Genomic DNA, 17,569 nt, shown 5'->3' with positions numbered 1-17,569 from the left:
AACGTGAGTATTATAGTGTAAAGAGAAGGGGTATTATTACGCTACCTTCGAGTATGATGAATTTACCTCTTTTGAGTACGATGATTTGACCTCCTTGAGTACGATGACTTGACCTCCTTGAGTACGATGACTTGACCTCCTTGAGTACGATGACTTGACCTCCTTGAGTACGATGACTTATAACGTTGAATAGAGTATGATGACTTGAGTACGATTATTTAACACCTTTAATATAATGAATTAACACCTTGAGGTCTTGTCATCGTATTCAAGGCATTAACTCCGTACTCACTGGCCTTATTCATCATACTCAGTGATTTTATTATACTTATTTTTAGTATAATCATCATAGGCATTATAGAGAGAAATAATATAATTCCTACACCTAAAATTTTTATCATTCTTAGTATAATCTCAGTTATACTCCATTCAATCTACTCTAAGTATAATCTAGCCTAAAATTATACTCCTGGGTGATATAATTCTCAGTAATATACCGCTGTAGTTCTTTTAGCTGTATAACGTGGTTTATCTTAGCTGAGTATATCTTTATAGCTGGGTATATCTTCTCATATTTCCCCAAGTTTTGTAATATTTCAGTTGTATGTTTTATCCTGTAACATGTAGAGTTCTGGTGGTGGTGGTGTTGTCAGCAGTTATTGTTTGTTGTTGTCAGCGTAGAGTCATTGTTGTTAGTGTTGTCAATGGGTAGCCGCTATGAGTAGTCTTGTCATGGGAAAGTCTGTCTGTCTGTCTGTCTGTCTGTCTGTCTGTCTGTCTGTCTGTCTGTCTGTCCATTGTCATTACTCAAGCAGGGGAAACTTGTACCTCTCGTCCTCTTCCTGGGAAATGACAAGAATTTAGATGTGTTTCACCCACACACACACACACACACACACACACACACACACACACACACGAGAGAGAGAGAAGGGGGTAAAATATACGGTATAGTGTTGTGTTTAATAGATTTATGTGCCTACCTTCACCACTAACACCATCACCACACTTAAGCCACCATAACCATCACTATATTACCACACTACACACCTCCACTCCCCAATCCCTGTCACACCACCACCATCACCACTCATTACCACACCACCACCATCACACCACTACCACCACCATGTCACCACCACCACCATCACACCACTACCACCACCACCATCACCACTCACTACCACCACCACACCACTACCACCACCATGTCACCACCACCACCATCACACCACTACCACCACCACACCCCTTCCACTCCTAGTCCTGACGCAGCTACATCATCATGTAGACATTATCACCACCTCAGACCTCCTCAAAGGGAGAGGTTATGAGCGGCCTCTACCTCCATAGGCAACATTAAGTCATCAGCTGTCTTAAAACACACACACACACACACACACACACACACACACACACACACACACACACACTATTTAAAAATCCCCTGAATTAAATTTTATGTATATTTACCAGTTAAAAATTGAAAGAGTATTACTTTTACTATATTTTTAACGAAGATGCATCGTAAGGCATTTTTAATCATCTACTAAAATTCTAAAGATCTCCATGAAAATTTTCAAGACGAATAAATTTCCATCGGGTGTAAAATTTATACTCGGGATTTTTTTTGGGGGGATGACGTAAAAGGTAAAATTTCTCAAACGTCAAAAAGTCTTTAAAATTCTTCATAGGAATAAATCGTATAGTAATAATTTATTCTTTGTTTAAATGGAGGATAATACACAACAATCCCACCTACGAACAGAGAAACAAACGAACAAACGCACAAACAAACGAGCAAACAAACAAACAAACACAAAAAACAACAAATAAACAAACAAACACAAACAAACAAACACAACAGACACACACACACTCATTTAAGGAAAATATTTGAGATTCATAGATTTGAATGAAAAAAAAAGAGAAAGAAGTTTTATAATGATTGAGATGAATGAACCGTCCTTCAAGAGTGACCTACATTTATCATACCTAAAGCAATTTATCACCAAGCGTGTCTCAGGTAACGCAGGCAGGCAGGCAGGCAGGCAGGGAGGCAGGCAGGCAGGCAGGCAGGCAGGCAGGAGGAGGCAGGCAGGCAGGCAGGCAGGCAGGCAGGCAGGAGGCAGGAGGCAGGGAGGGAGGGAGGCAGGAGGAGGAGGAGGAGGGAGGGAGGGGAGGGAGGGAGGGAGGGAGGCAGGGAGGGAGGGAGGGAGGGAGGGAGGGAGGGAGGCAGGTAGGTAGGTAGCTCCTTGATCCAATAACTCAGACAGACAGACTTATCTGCTTCCAGTACGGTCTCACAGCTCATAATGTGGCTTCACAGCTCATAATGTGGTCTAATAGCTGACAATATAGTCTCACAGCTCACAACATAGTCTCACAGCTCACAATATGGTCTAACAGCTCACAATATGGTCTCACAGCTCACATTATGGTCTCACAGCTCACAACATAATCTCACAACTCACAACATAGTCTCACAGCTCACAACATAATCTTACAACTCACAACATAGTCTCACAGCTCACAATATGGTCTCACAGCTCACAATATGGTCTCACAGCTCACAATATGGTCTAACAGCTCACAATATGGTCTCACAGCTCACAACAAATACGTGAAAACAGTAACAACATTTTCACAAGAATTACACAAGACAATATTTCACACGTTCTAAACACATGGTCACTTAACAATGCACAAGGGCATTTTACCACTTTCTGCCTGGCAAGGAACACGTGAACCACTTAAGTCTAACACACACACACACACACACACACACACATTAACTAGTCATTTACAGCATAATACCTACAGAAAAGAACATATGAACATTGATAAAGAACAAGGTATTGAACAACGAGAACGATAGCCACAAGCAAAAAGAGTTCTTCAAGAGCTCACACACACAGAGAATACATCCCCTCGCGACCTGAATCACCTCATTGAAATAATTGGACCATCGTTATTATCACTCTTGTCACAGGCTCTTGTAGTGTGGTCAACTCCTTAGCTCTTTCCCGACTCTTAGGTCAGGTTAGGTTAGGTCAGGTTAGGTTAGGTTGGCACAGTTAATTACTTGCATTACTAAGACGCGATTGTATGTTGGTGTGTTGGTCCAAGAGTCAGTTGATCCAAGAGTCAGTTGGTCTAAGAGTCAGCTGGTCCAAGAGTCAGTTGATCCAAGAGTCAGTTGGTTCAAGAGTCAGTTGGTCCAAGAGTCAGTTAGTTCAAAGGTCAGCTGGGCCAAGAGTCAGCTGGTTCAAGAATCAGCTGGTCCAAGAATCAGCTGGTCCAAGAGTCAGTTGGTTCAAGAGTCAGCTGGTTCAAGAATCAGCTGGTCCAAGAATCAGCTGGTCCAAGAGTCAGTTGGTTCAAGAGTCAGTTGGTCCAAGAGTCAGTTAGTTCAAAGGTCAGCTGGTCCAAGAGTCAGCTGGTTCAAGAATCAATTAGTTCAGAGTCAGTTGGTCCAGAGTCAGTTGGTTCAAGAGTCAGTTGATCCAAGTCAGTTAGTTCAAGTCCAGGTTGGTCCAAGAACCAGTTAGTTCAAAGTCAGCTGGTCCAAGGAATCCAGTTGGTTCCAGAGTCAGTTGATCCAAGGAAATTAAGGTTTGATTAAAGGTCCGGCTGATCCAAGTCAGTTTGGTTCAAGTCAGTTGATCCAAAGTCAGTTTGGTTCAGAAGTCAGTTGGTTCAAGAGTCCAGTTGGTTCAGAGTCGGTTGGTTCCAAGAGTCAGTTGGTTCAAAGAGTCCAGTTGATCCAAGGAGTCAGTTGGTCCAAGTCAGTTGATCCAAGAGTCCAATTTGGTCCAGAAGTCCAGCTGGTCTAAGAGTCCGAAGTTGGTTCCGGAAGTCGGTAGTTGATCAAAAATCAGTTGGTTCAGAAGTCAGTTAGTTCAAGAGTCAGTTGGTTCAGAGTCAGTTGGTTCAAAGTCCAGTTGGTCCAAGGTCAGGTTACGTTCCAAGAGTCCGGTTGGTCCAAGTCCAGTTGGTTCAAGAGTCAGTTGGTTTCCAGGAATGGGTTGGTTCAAAGTCAACTGGTCCAAAGTCAGTTGGTCCAAGAGTCAGCTAGTTCAGGGGTGATTGGTCCAAGAGTCAGTTGGTTCAAGAGTCAGTTGGTCCAAGAGTCAGTTAGTTCAAAGGTCAGCTGGTCCAAGAGTCAGTTGGTTCAAGAGTCAGTTGGTCCAAGAGTCAGTTGGTTCAAGAGTCAGTTGGTTCAAGAGTCAGTATTGATGTGCTTTGTCTGGGCTTCCTGACGCCGCCCAGTGTGTCCCTTCACCCACCTACTGTCTCCCTCACCCACCCCCCACTATCTCCCTCACCCACCCCCCACTATCTCCCTTCACCCACCCCTCACTATCTCCCTCATCCACCCCCCACTATCTCCCTCACCCCACCCCTCCTCACCCACCCCCCCCCACTATCTCCCTCACCCACCCCCCACTACTCCCTCACCCACCCCTATCTCCTCACCCACCCCCTATCTCCCCTCACCCACCCCTCACTATCTCCCTCATCCACCCAGTGTTATTGTATTCCTTTGTTATTTTCTCACCTGGTGACCAAGTGCCCTAGATGTCCTCTCCTTAATTACTTTACCTGGGCTTTTCACCTGGGCTTTAACCTTAACCTAACTTAATCAAACTTTACATAATCTAGTGTAATTAATCTATCTTAGTCTAATGTGTCGTAAGGTAATCTAAACCTGTTTTAAGATAGTCTAACCTAACCTTTCCTCTCTTTTTATACTTCATTATTTTCCTTTGTCCTTCCCTCCCCCCTCCCTCTTCTCCTCCTCCTTATCTCTCCCTCCATTATCACCCCTCCCCCCCTCCCTCTCTCTCTCTCTCTCTCTCTCTTCCAGACCATCCTTCCTCCCCATCTACCGTCCTAACCCTACCCTTCCTTCCTTCCTCTCTCTCCTCCTCTCCTCATACCCATAATAAACCACATATTTTACGATGAAAAACACACAAAAATCAACAACAAAAACACATCTATTGAATTATTCAGTGTCATCCGAGTCCCTATTTTTTTTCTCAATATTTTTCACGATTTTCCCTATTGAGTTACGTTCAGATGATGGTTTTGTTATACTTGAGTACGATGAGTTACCATTTGAGTACGTGAGTTGCCCCTTGAGTACATTGAGTTACCCCTTTGAGTACGTGAGTTACCCCTTGAGTACATATAGTCACATCCTTGAGTACAATGACTGAGTAACTTAACCACTATGTCATTCTATTGGAAAGAAGAGGTATAAAATAATAATAATAATAATAATAATAATAATAATAATAATAATAATAATAATAATAATAATATTAGAATAATAGTAATAATAATAGGAATAAGCCACATAGTGAAATGTGGGTGGCGATCTCCGTAGAGTTTCGCCAGTAATAATAATAATAATAATAATAATAATAATAGCCATACTTTTATCTAAAACACTAATAGGTTTTAATACGTTTCTCTCTATCTATCTATCTCACTTTTGTCACTTGTACCCTTCTCGTCCGGAACGCCTATTATATCCCCCCCCAAAAATATACAAAAAATATCTGAAATATATAACCCGGAAAAAAAAGCTTACTATATTTACGGAGAGGGATAAAGCTGATGAGTGGGAGGTGGAGAGGGGCGGGGTGAGGAGGGAGAGGGGGGAAGGAGGGGGGAGAGGAAAGTGGGGAGGGGTGGGGGGGGTTGTGTTTCCTCCCTAATGGAATTGGTTTACCTGCTTTGTTGTTAACTATTTTATCGTCTATCAAAGAATAGTATCAAAAGGCGTCTATTATTTCATTATTCTCTACAGCAACTCAAACAAGAACACACACTTTTATTTTTAGTATTTTTTTATTTTTTTTTATTTTTTTATTTTTTTATTTTTTTTTATTTATTTATTTATTTATTTATTTATTTATTTATTTATTTATTTATTTATTGTTATTTGTTGCATTTTATTTTATTTTTTCTTACAATGTTCGTAAATATATATAAAAGTTTGAATATTTTTAGGTAAATTTTGGCGTGTGGTGGTTAAGAGGTGTGTGTGGGAGGTAGTTATGAAGGCCGTGTCGTGGAGAGGGTTATAGTTGAGTGGGGATGGTGAGGTGTGGGTAATTGGGTGTGGTAGTGTGGGTAGTTGAGTGTGGGTAAGAAAGTGTGGGTAGGAGAGTGTGGGTAAGAGGGCATGGATAGTGGTGAGAGATAATTGGTCTGGATGTTCAGCTGAGAGGAACAGAAGGAGTGCAGTTCTTGATGATGTGGTGGGGCGTGAGTAGTGGGATGTGAGGTGAGTGGGGTGTGGTAGTGGGATGTGAAATGAGTGGGGTGTGAAATAGTGGGGTGTGATGAGTGGGATGTGAGGTGAGTGTGGGTGGTGGGATGTGAAGTGAGTGGGGTGTGTGAAGTGGTGGGATGTGGTGTGAGTGGGTGTGAGGTGAGTGGGAGGTGAGGTGAGTGGGGGTGAGGCAGGTGGGACTGAGGTGAGTGGGGTGTGAAGTGAGTGGGATGTGAGGTGAGTGGGGTGTGAAGTGAATGGGGTTTGAGGTGAGAGGGAAGTGATGTGAGGGGGGAAGTGAAGTGAGTGGGATAGAGTGCCTCAGTTCGGCCAGCTGACGACAAGAGGCACAAGCAGAGTGAACAGTTCCTCCTAACTTTACCAGCAGAGTTGTGTCACTTTGTCAGGCAGCTGACGTTGAGGAGCCAGTGTGAGCTGACAAGGGCTGACTATCACCAGGTCCGCTCCAGCCTGCCACCACCTTGGCTGACAGCCCCAGTAATAGTGCCACCAATGCCATTATCACAGCACCAGTAACAATATTCAAAATGTCATAATGAAAGCAATAGTAACAGTGCCACTATAACATCCTTAACAGTGCCAACAGTGCCACCTTAACACCCTTAACAGTGCCAACAGTGCCACTATAACAACATCAATAGTGCCAACAGTGCCACTATAACAACATCAACAGTGCCACTTTGACACCCTTAACAGTGCCAACAGTGCCACTTTGACACCCTTAACAGTGCCAATAGTGCCAACAGTGCCATTATAACAGTGCCAACAGTGCCACTATAACAACATCAACAGTGCCAACAGTACCATTATAACATCCTTAACAGTGCCAACAGTGCCGATATAACAACATCAATAGTGGTAATTTCATACTAACTTTATCCGTGTGTAAGTCAATGACGTCTATAGGTAGGTACAAGTTGGCTTCCCTTAATTACCTACCTTACCTCCCTACCTCACCTTACCTACCTACCTCACCTTACCTCCCTACCTCACCTTACCTCCCTACCTCACCTTACCCTACCTACCCCACCTACCTACCTACCTACCGACCTACCTACCTTACCTACCTACCTCACCTTACCCTACCTACCTACCTCCCTACCTACCTACCTCACCTCACCTCACCTTACCCTACCTACCTACCTCCCTACCTACCTACCTCACCTCACCTCACCTCACCTCACCTACCTACCTACCTACCTCACCTCACCCTCCCTACCTACCTACCTTACCTACCTCACCTTTTGTTTACACCTTAACAAAATAATAAAAACATTGTCAGGTATTTTATTTTATATTTATTGACTTATTTTGTGTAAATTTTGAGGGGTTGATTTTTTTTCTATATTTGATTTAATATGAAAATGAGGGTCATCCTGAGGCATCTATGTAAAGACAGGTCACAGAGGGAGATGGTTAGGTCTTGTTAGTGTATGGTATGATGAGGGAGGGAGGGAGGGAGGGTAGGAGAGAGGGAGGGTAGGAGAGAGGGAGGGAGGGACAAGGATGTAAAAGAAGGAGACAAGGGGAAAGGAAGTATGGGAGGGAAAGAAATGAGGGAGAAGGAAGGGAGGCAGAAGGAAGTGAAGGAGGAAAGGGAGAAGAAAGGGAGGCAGGGACGTGGAAGTGAAGGAGAACAGGGAGGAAGAAGTGTGTGGAGAAGAAATATAAAGATTATTTTGTCTGAGTGTTGAGACTGGATAGGGTTCAATCTCTCTCTCTCTCTCTCTCTCTCTCTCTCTCTCTCTCTCTCTCTCTCTCTCACCTCTATTTATTTTTACTTTCTACGTTTAACACACACACACACACACACACACACACACACACACACATTGCATATTTTCAGAATTCCTCCAAAAAATATTATTCCCGGATTCGCTATTTGTGAAGAGAGTTGCTTTTGGGTTACAATGCAAATTAGTACGTGTGGTGGTTGGCAAAGATGTCGGCACGTGTTAGCTCAGTCTACACTAAAACATTTGGGGTAAATTTATTTGTTCTTGTCTTTGTACTTTGATTTTTTGTGTTATATTTGGTTGTGTATTTGTTATTACTGGTGTTGTTGTTATTATTATCATCAGTGTTGTTATTGTTGTTGTTTAAACGTCAATTTCTATTTCTCGTAAAAAAACGGAAAAAAAATCTTTTCATCGTGGCACTGATTGGTCGTTTTACATGACGTCATAGATACGTCACTGAAAAACAACACATCCTATTGGTGAACAGTTACATATATCGATGCTATGTGAGGCCTAAAGATATTCCCTTAATACTTATCATAATTTCTACTGGGAAAAAAATTAAATAGAAAAAAATAGTAAAAATAGAAAAAACTAGACGATTAGTGAAAGTTATTTTGAGAACATAGATCTTAGGTTTAATTACGTAACAAGGTGATTGGTGAACTCTGCCTTGTTATTTACGTTACCAAACTGATGAACAAAGTCTATTCCAATAAGTTAAATCTCTCGAAACACCTTAATTATAGTTACATGTGAACGGAATTTATATCCAGTGCCTTTAACCCCTTGAGTACAATGTTATTGTACTCTAGGGGTTAAATCATCGTACTCAAGGGGTTAAATCATCGTATTCTAGGGGTTAAATCATCGTACTCTAGGGTTTAAATCATCGTACTCTAGGGGTTAAATCATCGTACTCAAGGGGTTAAATCATCGTATTCTAGGGGTTAAATCATCGTACTCTAGGGTTTAAATCATCGTACTCAAACATACAAAAAAAGAGTCAACAATACGTTTTCATCATTTTATATCATCACTACACCTTCAACAACAATTAAGGCCATTAAGGTCATACCAAGGTCAGTAATTAACACCAAACCATCAACAAGTAAAAAGATACAAGACTTTATGAACTTTCCAAAAGTATTATGAGTCAAGATTTATCATTAAACTTTTAATATATTTTACATCTTGGGGGGAAAAATATTGGTGGAGTCTTATGGAAACTTCCCGGAGTGTTTGTTGTATGGAGGAGGGGTCGGCCTTCAGGGGTCGGCCTTCAGCTGCCTCCTCCACTATACAGCCACACATCTTAAGTTGGGTTGAAGACAAGTTGGGGTTCTGCTGATGTTTGCGATTTCCCTGTGTGTCGTTAGGCTTGAGCCCTTTCCACGCACACCCCCTACCTCTCCGCCGGCCCCCCACCCCTTCCCCACCCCTCCTCCACCTCCCCTCCGCACTCAAGGCTGAACTGGAGAGGAGGGGGGGGGGGATATTGGTTTGTGTTTTGAATGTCTCAGGCTAGAATAAACAGATCTGTCCACACACACACACACACACACACACACACACACACACACACACACACACACATTATAGTATATTTCAATAAGACCAACGCTGAATTCGGAGCGATAATCGACCTCAACAAACAATGTAAAACAAACAGAGGTCATTTGGCCTTAGTGGTAGGGAGTGTGGGACACATATTACTGTAGTAGTTAAATGAGAGGAACTTTAATACAATTTGGTAGTCTGAGTTTCCCCCTTGTTGTCGGATTTACATACAGATAGACACTGGCTAATATAATTATACATTTCCATTTACAAATATACACATACTCTTGAAATACACACACATAACCACGCACATAACCCTGTACGTACACATATACACAGATATTAAAACAAGTTGTAGTATACATGTGTGTGTGTATTCACGTCTCTCCGTACATAAAAGCTCACATATACTATCCATATAAATGTAAAAATAATATACACACTTACATACACACATACAAAACTATCTACACCCGTACACAAGTTACATACACACTCAAATGTATACAAAAACACAGACACATTATATAATAGTTGGACAAAGGAGCGAAATCAACGTCATAACCCCTATGAAAATTACAGTTGTCAGGATGAATTATTAATAAACAGTCCATAAATTTTACAGAAGTACGACCACTGAATCTATCTAGGTTACTGTACTAACACACGGACACTACCACTAATTTTAACTCAACTCGACAGGTTTTCGTTCACCTAACCTCAACTAACCTAACCTAACTTAACCTAACCTCACCTCACCTCACCTCACCTAACCCCACCTCACCTCACCTCACCCTAACCTAACCTCACCTCACCTCACCACCTCACCTCACCACCTCCTAACCTAACCTCACCTCACCTAACCCATATGAAGGATATATTTCAACAGATACTTTTCACGGAATAATGCTGCCAGACGTATGATAAATGACCTGAGGAAGACGACGATGCCAGTACGATATTTTTTACTTCCTCAACATTTCAGTGAACCGTATGACATGTAAACAGTGTTGCTGATAATGTGAGTGAGAGTACTAGCGTGTTCCATCACTTCACTGTCTGTTTAGTTGAAGCAATCATTGTGTCAACCTTAAAGTGAAGCAAATATATATATATATTAATACTTAAAAGGTTTGCGTCCCATAAAACAGTACTGCGTAATAAGTGAGAGTTGAGATCAATTTAGAAGCAAGAGGTGGCGTCTGGCAGGGGGATACAACTGACCTTGGCTGTTTATTCAGTGACTATTACGGTAATTGAACCTTGTTAGACGTAATGTAGTCTGATTATAAGTGTACAACAACGCAGTAAATTTGTACTCGTTTTTGGTCATATGAGCTCAAGCCTCTCAAGTTTCAAAGCAGATCTGTAAACCCTCATTCGTAACTCACAATGCTTCCACCGACACTCCAAACAACACACCTCAGACAACACACGTAGCTCACTAATCTATAAACATCCTGTAAAGTTGTTTGAGATTGTAATAAAACCTCTTAGGACAATCTCGGAAAATCTCGACGAATCTCGTAAAATCTCGTAAAATCTTGGCAAATCTCGTAAAATCTCGTAAAATCTTGGCAAATCTCGTAAAATCTCGCTTAATACTGAAATATAAACCCGTATTCTTAAGTCCTGAAGGAGGATTAACTTGAAATCTCTTAATGAAGGAAGACAATGAATTACAAGGGAGAAGACTAAGGAATTTCTCTCTCTCTCTCTCTCTCTCTCTCTCTCTCTCTCTCTCATAATTCCAACGCCAGGAGGGTGACAACAGTAGAAGTGGGGGGAGAATGTATGTGAATCTCTCTGTGTCTGAGTATTTGTGTCTGTCTTTGTGAGTCAGACTGATGGCTTTGTTTTTATTTTTAAGTTTGCAACACTTCAAACCTTAAGCACCACAGGCAGTCCGTCCGTGCGTGTGTGGAGCCATCCGTGCGTGCCTGTGTGTGTGTGTGTGTGTGAGCGCGCGTGCTAACAGGTCCCAATTCTTAATGGGTACCAGTCTTCCAAATAGGTCCTTATCCAAATAGCCCCTATTAATACCTACTATAAATTGATTGAACTGATTGAACACCTAATCTCAATAGTTAGGTTAGGTTATAATCTCATGGGGCCCAGTCCTATTTCCACTGGGGCCCACAAGAGAGGCCCCACGACAAGACTGGAGGAGTTATATAGCATGTTTGACCATACTTATTCAGCGTTGTGTGGCGGAGTGTAACAGTCTGGTGTGTGTTTTTGTTTTGCTGGTGTAGTGACTTAAGAGCATTGCTGTTATGAGAGAGAGAGAGAGAGAATACCACCACCATGGCCTCCTTCATTAGTAAAACAGTATAGAAAAAATAGTACTGGTATATATCTCTCTCTTCCTCCTATAGGTATCAGCCGAGATGCCCCACTCCCACCACCACCACCACCACCTTCACCACCGTCACCAGTCCTTGCCTTCTGCTGCATCCCTCGTGCTGTGGGCCGCCCTAGTGTGTCTCCCAGGTTAGTAATGGGTCCTTTATGAGTTATTGATGCAAGAACAAGAGTAATGTTATTGATGCAAGAACAAGAGTAATGTTATTGATTCAAGAACAAGAGCAGGAAATGTTTTTTAAGACGCTGTAAATACTGTTAATGATACAATAACAAAGAGACATATATTTAGATTAAAGTTAATGCTGTTACATGGAGTACTTCAGGGCAGTTGATTGTGGCCCATTATTTTTAGCTACTATCATTAAGTTTAGCAGAAATATTCCTAACCTAACCTACCCTAACCCAACCTAACCTAACCTAACCTAACCCTTCCCCACCCCAATCCTACCCTACCCCACCCCAATCCAATCCTACCCTACCCTACCCTACCCTACCCTACCCTCACAGTTTTAGTATGAAATAATCTGACTGTGGGTAAAAGATAAGTAATGATCGTGGTAACTTTCCTTGTGAGAGAGAGGGAAAAAAATACGCCCATATACTCTCCTGAAATACGGCTCCTTATTACTGCTATTTCCGGAGTTTACAAGGGCGTGGGGGGTAAATTTTGTCTGGTTTACAAGGGAGCGTGGTTTACCTTCTGTGAATAGGCGTGTGGTTTAGGTTGGTTTTGACTGTCATGTTGGTTTAATTGACTGTCATGTTGGTTTTGACTGGCATGTTGGTTTTGACTGGCATGTTGGTTTTCATAGCTCGGTTTTGTGACTTTAATTGTTTTTCATGACTATTTTGTGAGTAAAAATGACAATAACAATAATAATAATAACAATAACAACAACAACAATTTATCTACAATATAGTTTTTACTCACATATAAAAAACTTCTTTGTTATAAACTGCCAAAAAATTACAAAAAACAAAAAACAAAATTATAATTCACCGACACTCTTTCATATCCTCCCCAGCAGAAACTTTCAACACACTTTAATGAACACAACAACATCAAGAACTAAGTATCATTCTTAGTTTCTAGTGATATTGATACCAATTCCACGTGTATCTGGGAATAACGTATCCTGATTGGTCATCGTTCACCAAGGTTATATTTTAATACTAGTAATAACGTGTTTTGATTGGTTGTCGTTTTCCGAGGTTTTATTTTACTAGGAATAACACGTTTTGATTGGTTGTCTTCACCAAAGTTTTAATCAATACTCGCAATAACGCGTTTTGATTGGTCCTCATTCTTCTAAGCTTCGTTTAATATTCATCTCAATGGTTAGTAAGGCAGCGTTTTCCCCCGGTGTATGATAGTGTCTTTAATAAATAGCTGTTATTTTGTCGTATTTGGTACAGCTTGAATATAGACAGAAAAATCTCAGGTAAAACTTAATGTACTGATATATCCTAATAGGGTCTTTAACTAACTCAATAATCAATGGTTGTTTCTCTATACTTCTCGAGTTATTGTTCATTCTGTCTCAAAGTTATTATAGAAATTCCTGGATATTTAACTTCAATAAGAAAATAAGGATGTATGTATGTATGTATGTATGTATGTATGTATGTATGTATGTATGTATGTATGTATGTATGTATGTATGATATCTTCACTACATTAATCTGGATGGATTTCTAAGACCCTGTTATTTATTTCTGCTTTATTTTGCTCTCTCTTTCTCTCTCTCTCTATCTCTCTCTCTCTCTCTCTCCCTCCCTCACTCCTATCTTATCTCACCCTCTCCCCCCAACAGGCTGCGTGTGGGCATGGTCTCGGGCACCTCGCCATGTGGTCCCCGTGCCCACTCTGCCAGGACCCACCTTACCGCCCGTGTTTGATCCGCTAGTGCCCATCAACGTGACCGTGACGGCATCCAAGACGGCACTACTCTCCTGTGTCGTCCATAACCTTGGCAACAACTCGGTAAAGTGAGCCTCTGTATGTGTCAGCCAGCTCTATGAATGTTAATCTTGACTGACTGACTGACTGACTGGCTGGCTGGTAGTAAGTGTTGCTCATTTTAAAGTATGTGTCAGTCAGCACTATGAATGCTAACCTAGCCTTAAGGATTGGAGCCTATTATGGCTAGGTTAGTGTGAGTGTGTGTGTGTGCGTGTGTGTGTGTGTGTGTGTGTGTGTGTGTGCGTGTGTGTGTGTGTGTGTGTGTGTGTGTGTGTTACTCTTTTACCAATATTTACATTAAGTGTTGAGGTGGCAGAGTAGATACAACATTCGACTCCCGTCCTAAGGGTGGCTGGTTCGAGTTATGGACGCCCCAGTTGCCCCTTCCTCTTCCTGCTATAAATCATGTGAAGTTCATCTGAGTTTCATGGTAGTCTTTTGAGCTTCAGGTGAGTCCCTTTGTGAACTTCAGGCGACTCCCTTTGTGAACTTCAGGCGAGTCCCTTTGTGAACTTTATATACACCTGCATTACCCCCACACAGGTATCGTATTATAACACCTGTCTTCTCCCTCACAGGTGTCGTGGATTAGGCACAGGGACCTCCACATACTGTCGGTCGGGCCAGTGACCTACACCAGTGACTCGAGGTTCCAGGTAGTGCCACAGGAAGGCTCTGGTGACTGGGTATTGAGGCTCCTGTACTCCAGCCCTCGCGACTCTGGCCAGTACGACTGTCAAGTGTCCAGTACACCGCCCATAGCTCGCACCACCCACCTCACTGTTGTAGGTAAGTGCCGCTGCCGCCCACTGCCACTCACCGCCCTCATAGAGCTCTTACGCCTTACGGTCTTGACAATATACATAACCTAACCACAAATAACCAGGTAGAGATGGCGTTCGGTAATACATTGTGTGTTCGACTTAAAGTAAAACAAATCAGCACACTCAGCGTATGTTTATCAATACGCTGAGACTAATCGTATGAGCATATTTCATCCCTTTGACCTGACCTGACTTGACCTGACCTGACCTGACCCCGATTTCAGAGTATTACCGTCTCTCACTGCCTCTCATTCTTCTCTCCCAGCTTGTGGACTCTTACTCTCTTCTTCCTGCTCGTGAGACTCCCCCCCCCTCACCCCTCCCTGATTCAGACGCTCCTCTCTCTACTTCTCCCTTCCCACGCCTCTCACTCCCTCTCTCAGCCCACTCCTCTCACAGCCCACGCCTCTCACTTCCCTCTCACTCTTTCTCTTCCCACGCTTGTTTATGGACCATCCTAAAGTGTTGTGGTGTTAGTGGCGCCCACACCTATTGTGCCACAGTGAGAGAGAGAGAGATTAAACAGACTACACAGCAAGACTTCACAAAACGACACAGCACATGACACAACACGACACGTCATCACAACACGACACAAACACGTCATTACTCGGGTATGAAATTAATGCAAAATGGAATTCTCTCAATCTGTCTCCCAGTAGTTTAGGTCAATACAAACGCTAATACAGACTTAATATTATAATCTTAGTAATTCCTCAATGATTCAATTACCACCATGATAATTATTGAATTTGTATCCAAAACAGTGAACTGAACTGCCGGCTGCGGGTATCTCTCTCTCCTTCCTTGGCTATTCTCTGTCTCACATACACAAATACACTCTCTTAGCTCTCACCTACCTTAACCATTATATAAACACCAACAAATACATTCCCTCTACCACCACTAATTTATTCCCCCAAAACAAAAACATTGCAGCAAACACCTTTATTTGTTTTCCTTCGACTCTCCTTTAGAACCACAAGCCAAGATCCTGGGAGCACCGGATATCCATATAGTCCACCATCAACCTGACGTGTGTGGTAGCTTATTCACCTGAACCACCTGATTACCTGTATTGGTACCACAGGGAGAGGGTAAGTACCATTTCAAAAGGATACCAGGTAGATTGATATTATTTTTTGTACCGTGATATTTATGCTGTACGGTATCTAATAGTTGAATGATATTGGTATTATATATTCACTACTACTCGTTCAATACCACGTCTACATTACACGCCCACTATCACTAGCACACGTTCACTACCACTATTACACGTTCGATAACACACTACCACACGTTCACTACCACAAACACACACCTCACTAACACTACCACACGTTCACTACCACACGTTCACCACCACTAACCCTCGCACCACAAAGCTGGAGCCAGTATTGCGGTGGGAGCCAGCCCCACAGATGGTACTAATTGCCCATATAACCAGCTGTAGAAAGCCAACAAGTGTGTGTGTGTGTGTGTGTGTGTGCGTCTATGTGACAGATGGTGCGTGACGACGGGGCGAGAGTGTGGGCAGGAGGACACAGCTGGCTTCGGAGAAGCGTGAGCCAGTTGGTGGTGATGAACGCTTCCCCCAGTGACTCTATGTGTACACCTGCAGCCCCGCCCACTGCCTGAGCATTCCATCACTGCCTTTGACAGGTGGGTGTATGGGGGGGCTAATGGGTGGTGTAGTGGGTGTAAGGGGCTAACATGTGGGTGTATAGGGGGGCTAATGGGTGGTGTAGTGGGTGTAAGGGGCTAACATGTGGGTGTATAGGGTTAATAACTAGGTGTAAGATGCTAAAAGATTGGTTAGGTTAGGCTACAGTAAGTTTGGTTAACTTAAGACTTAGTTAACCTAACCTAAGAGTTAATAGTGATGCCTAATTGCACTCATATTGGTTAAATTAGGCCTAAATGAAGGTTGGGGGACCAATTAGGAATGGTGGGCCAATTTAATTGTAGCTTTAAACACTGCAATTATCCTTTTTCTCTCCTCATTAGCACCTCACTATGATGTAACATTCTTCTTCTCCTTCTCCTTCTCCTTCTTCTTCTTCTTCTTCTTCTCCTTCTTCTTCTTCTCCTTCTTCTTCTTCTTCCTCCCAACTGCCTAATATATCCTATATCTTACCGCTATTAACACTTCTTCCTCCTCCTCCTCCTCCTATTCTTCCTCCTATTCTTCCTCCTATCTTCTTCCTCCTCTCTTCTTCCTCCTCCTCCTCCTCCCACTGCTCAACACTAACTACCACCACCATCACTAATAATACCGTCCCATACCTCTTCCACCCTCCCCTCATGTCCTTCCCTCCCCCTCTCACCCTCCTGCCAGCACACCATCAACACTAACACAATGCCTTTTCCCCACCACCACCTTCAGGAGAGTACCCGGCAGCGATGCAGGGAGGGTCATCAGTGACGTGTGCTGGCCGACGTGTGTGGGCCCTCCTCGTCATCGTCGTCGTCACCACTACTATATCCCCCCCTCTCCTTTTACCCTATTTTTATATGTAAACAAATTAACAAATAAATAAATAAGTTAATAAATAAGGATTTATATATATTATTAAGCGTTTTATTATTCCAGTGTTGTATCTTGTTTTAGTTGTTAGTGAAAGTTATTATAGACGGGTTTTAGAAGATTATGTAGTATAGAATGTGAAAAAAAAAAGTCGGGAAATTGGATGTGGTTTTATTCGTATGAGAAATTGTATATTGTAAGAGTTTAACTATGTATTTAAAACGGAAACGATGGACGGATAGGCAGTCAGTCAGTCAGATGGGGAAACGGGGA

General features: G+C 42.4%; 2 protein-coding genes across 4 annotated transcripts; both read left to right on the top strand.

Annotated features, from left to right (window-relative positions):
* Positions 1-1,944: 1,944 nt before the first annotated feature.
* On the top strand, positions 1,945-3,836 carry LOC121853501. The gene is made up of 3 exons (XM_042347652.1): positions 1,945-2,026; positions 3,130-3,510; positions 3,628-3,836. Exons 1-3 carry the CDS (start codon positions 1,945-1,947, stop codon positions 3,834-3,836), a joined length of 672 nt encoding a protein of 223 aa, XP_042203586.1.
* Positions 3,837-10,478: 6,642 nt separating this feature from the next.
* On the top strand, positions 10,479-17,341 carry LOC121853597. 3 transcript variants are annotated; one of them, XM_042347842.1, is made up of 6 exons: positions 10,489-10,864; positions 11,991-12,105; positions 13,794-13,963; positions 14,521-14,731; positions 15,744-15,863; positions 16,273-16,368. In XM_042347842.1, exons 2-5 carry the CDS (start codon positions 12,003-12,005, stop codon positions 15,824-15,826), a joined length of 567 nt encoding a protein of 188 aa, XP_042203776.1. In that variant the 5' UTR covers positions 10,489-10,864; positions 11,991-12,002; the 3' UTR covers positions 15,827-15,863; positions 16,273-16,368. The 3 variants fall into 3 exon arrangements, with proteins under 3 accessions (XP_042203775.1, XP_042203774.1, XP_042203776.1); XM_042347841.1 differs by lacking the exons at positions 15,744-15,863; positions 16,273-16,368 and adding an exon at positions 17,156-17,341 and having other exon boundaries at positions 10,479-10,743; XM_042347840.1 differs by lacking the exons at positions 15,744-15,863; positions 16,273-16,368 and adding an exon at positions 17,156-17,341 and having other exon boundaries at positions 10,479-10,864.
* Positions 17,342-17,569: the final 228 nt, after the last annotated feature.

The sequence above is a fragment of the Homarus americanus genome, unplaced genomic scaffold (genome assembly GCF_018991925.1).
Source record: "Homarus americanus isolate GMGI-L3 unplaced genomic scaffold, GMGI_Hamer_2.0 scaffold4896, whole genome shotgun sequence".
Classification (NCBI taxonomy): Eukaryota; Metazoa; Arthropoda; class Malacostraca; order Decapoda; family Nephropidae; genus Homarus; species Homarus americanus.
The sequence above is the reverse complement of the archived record's forward strand: the minus strand, read 5'-3'. Positions and strand labels throughout refer to the sequence as shown.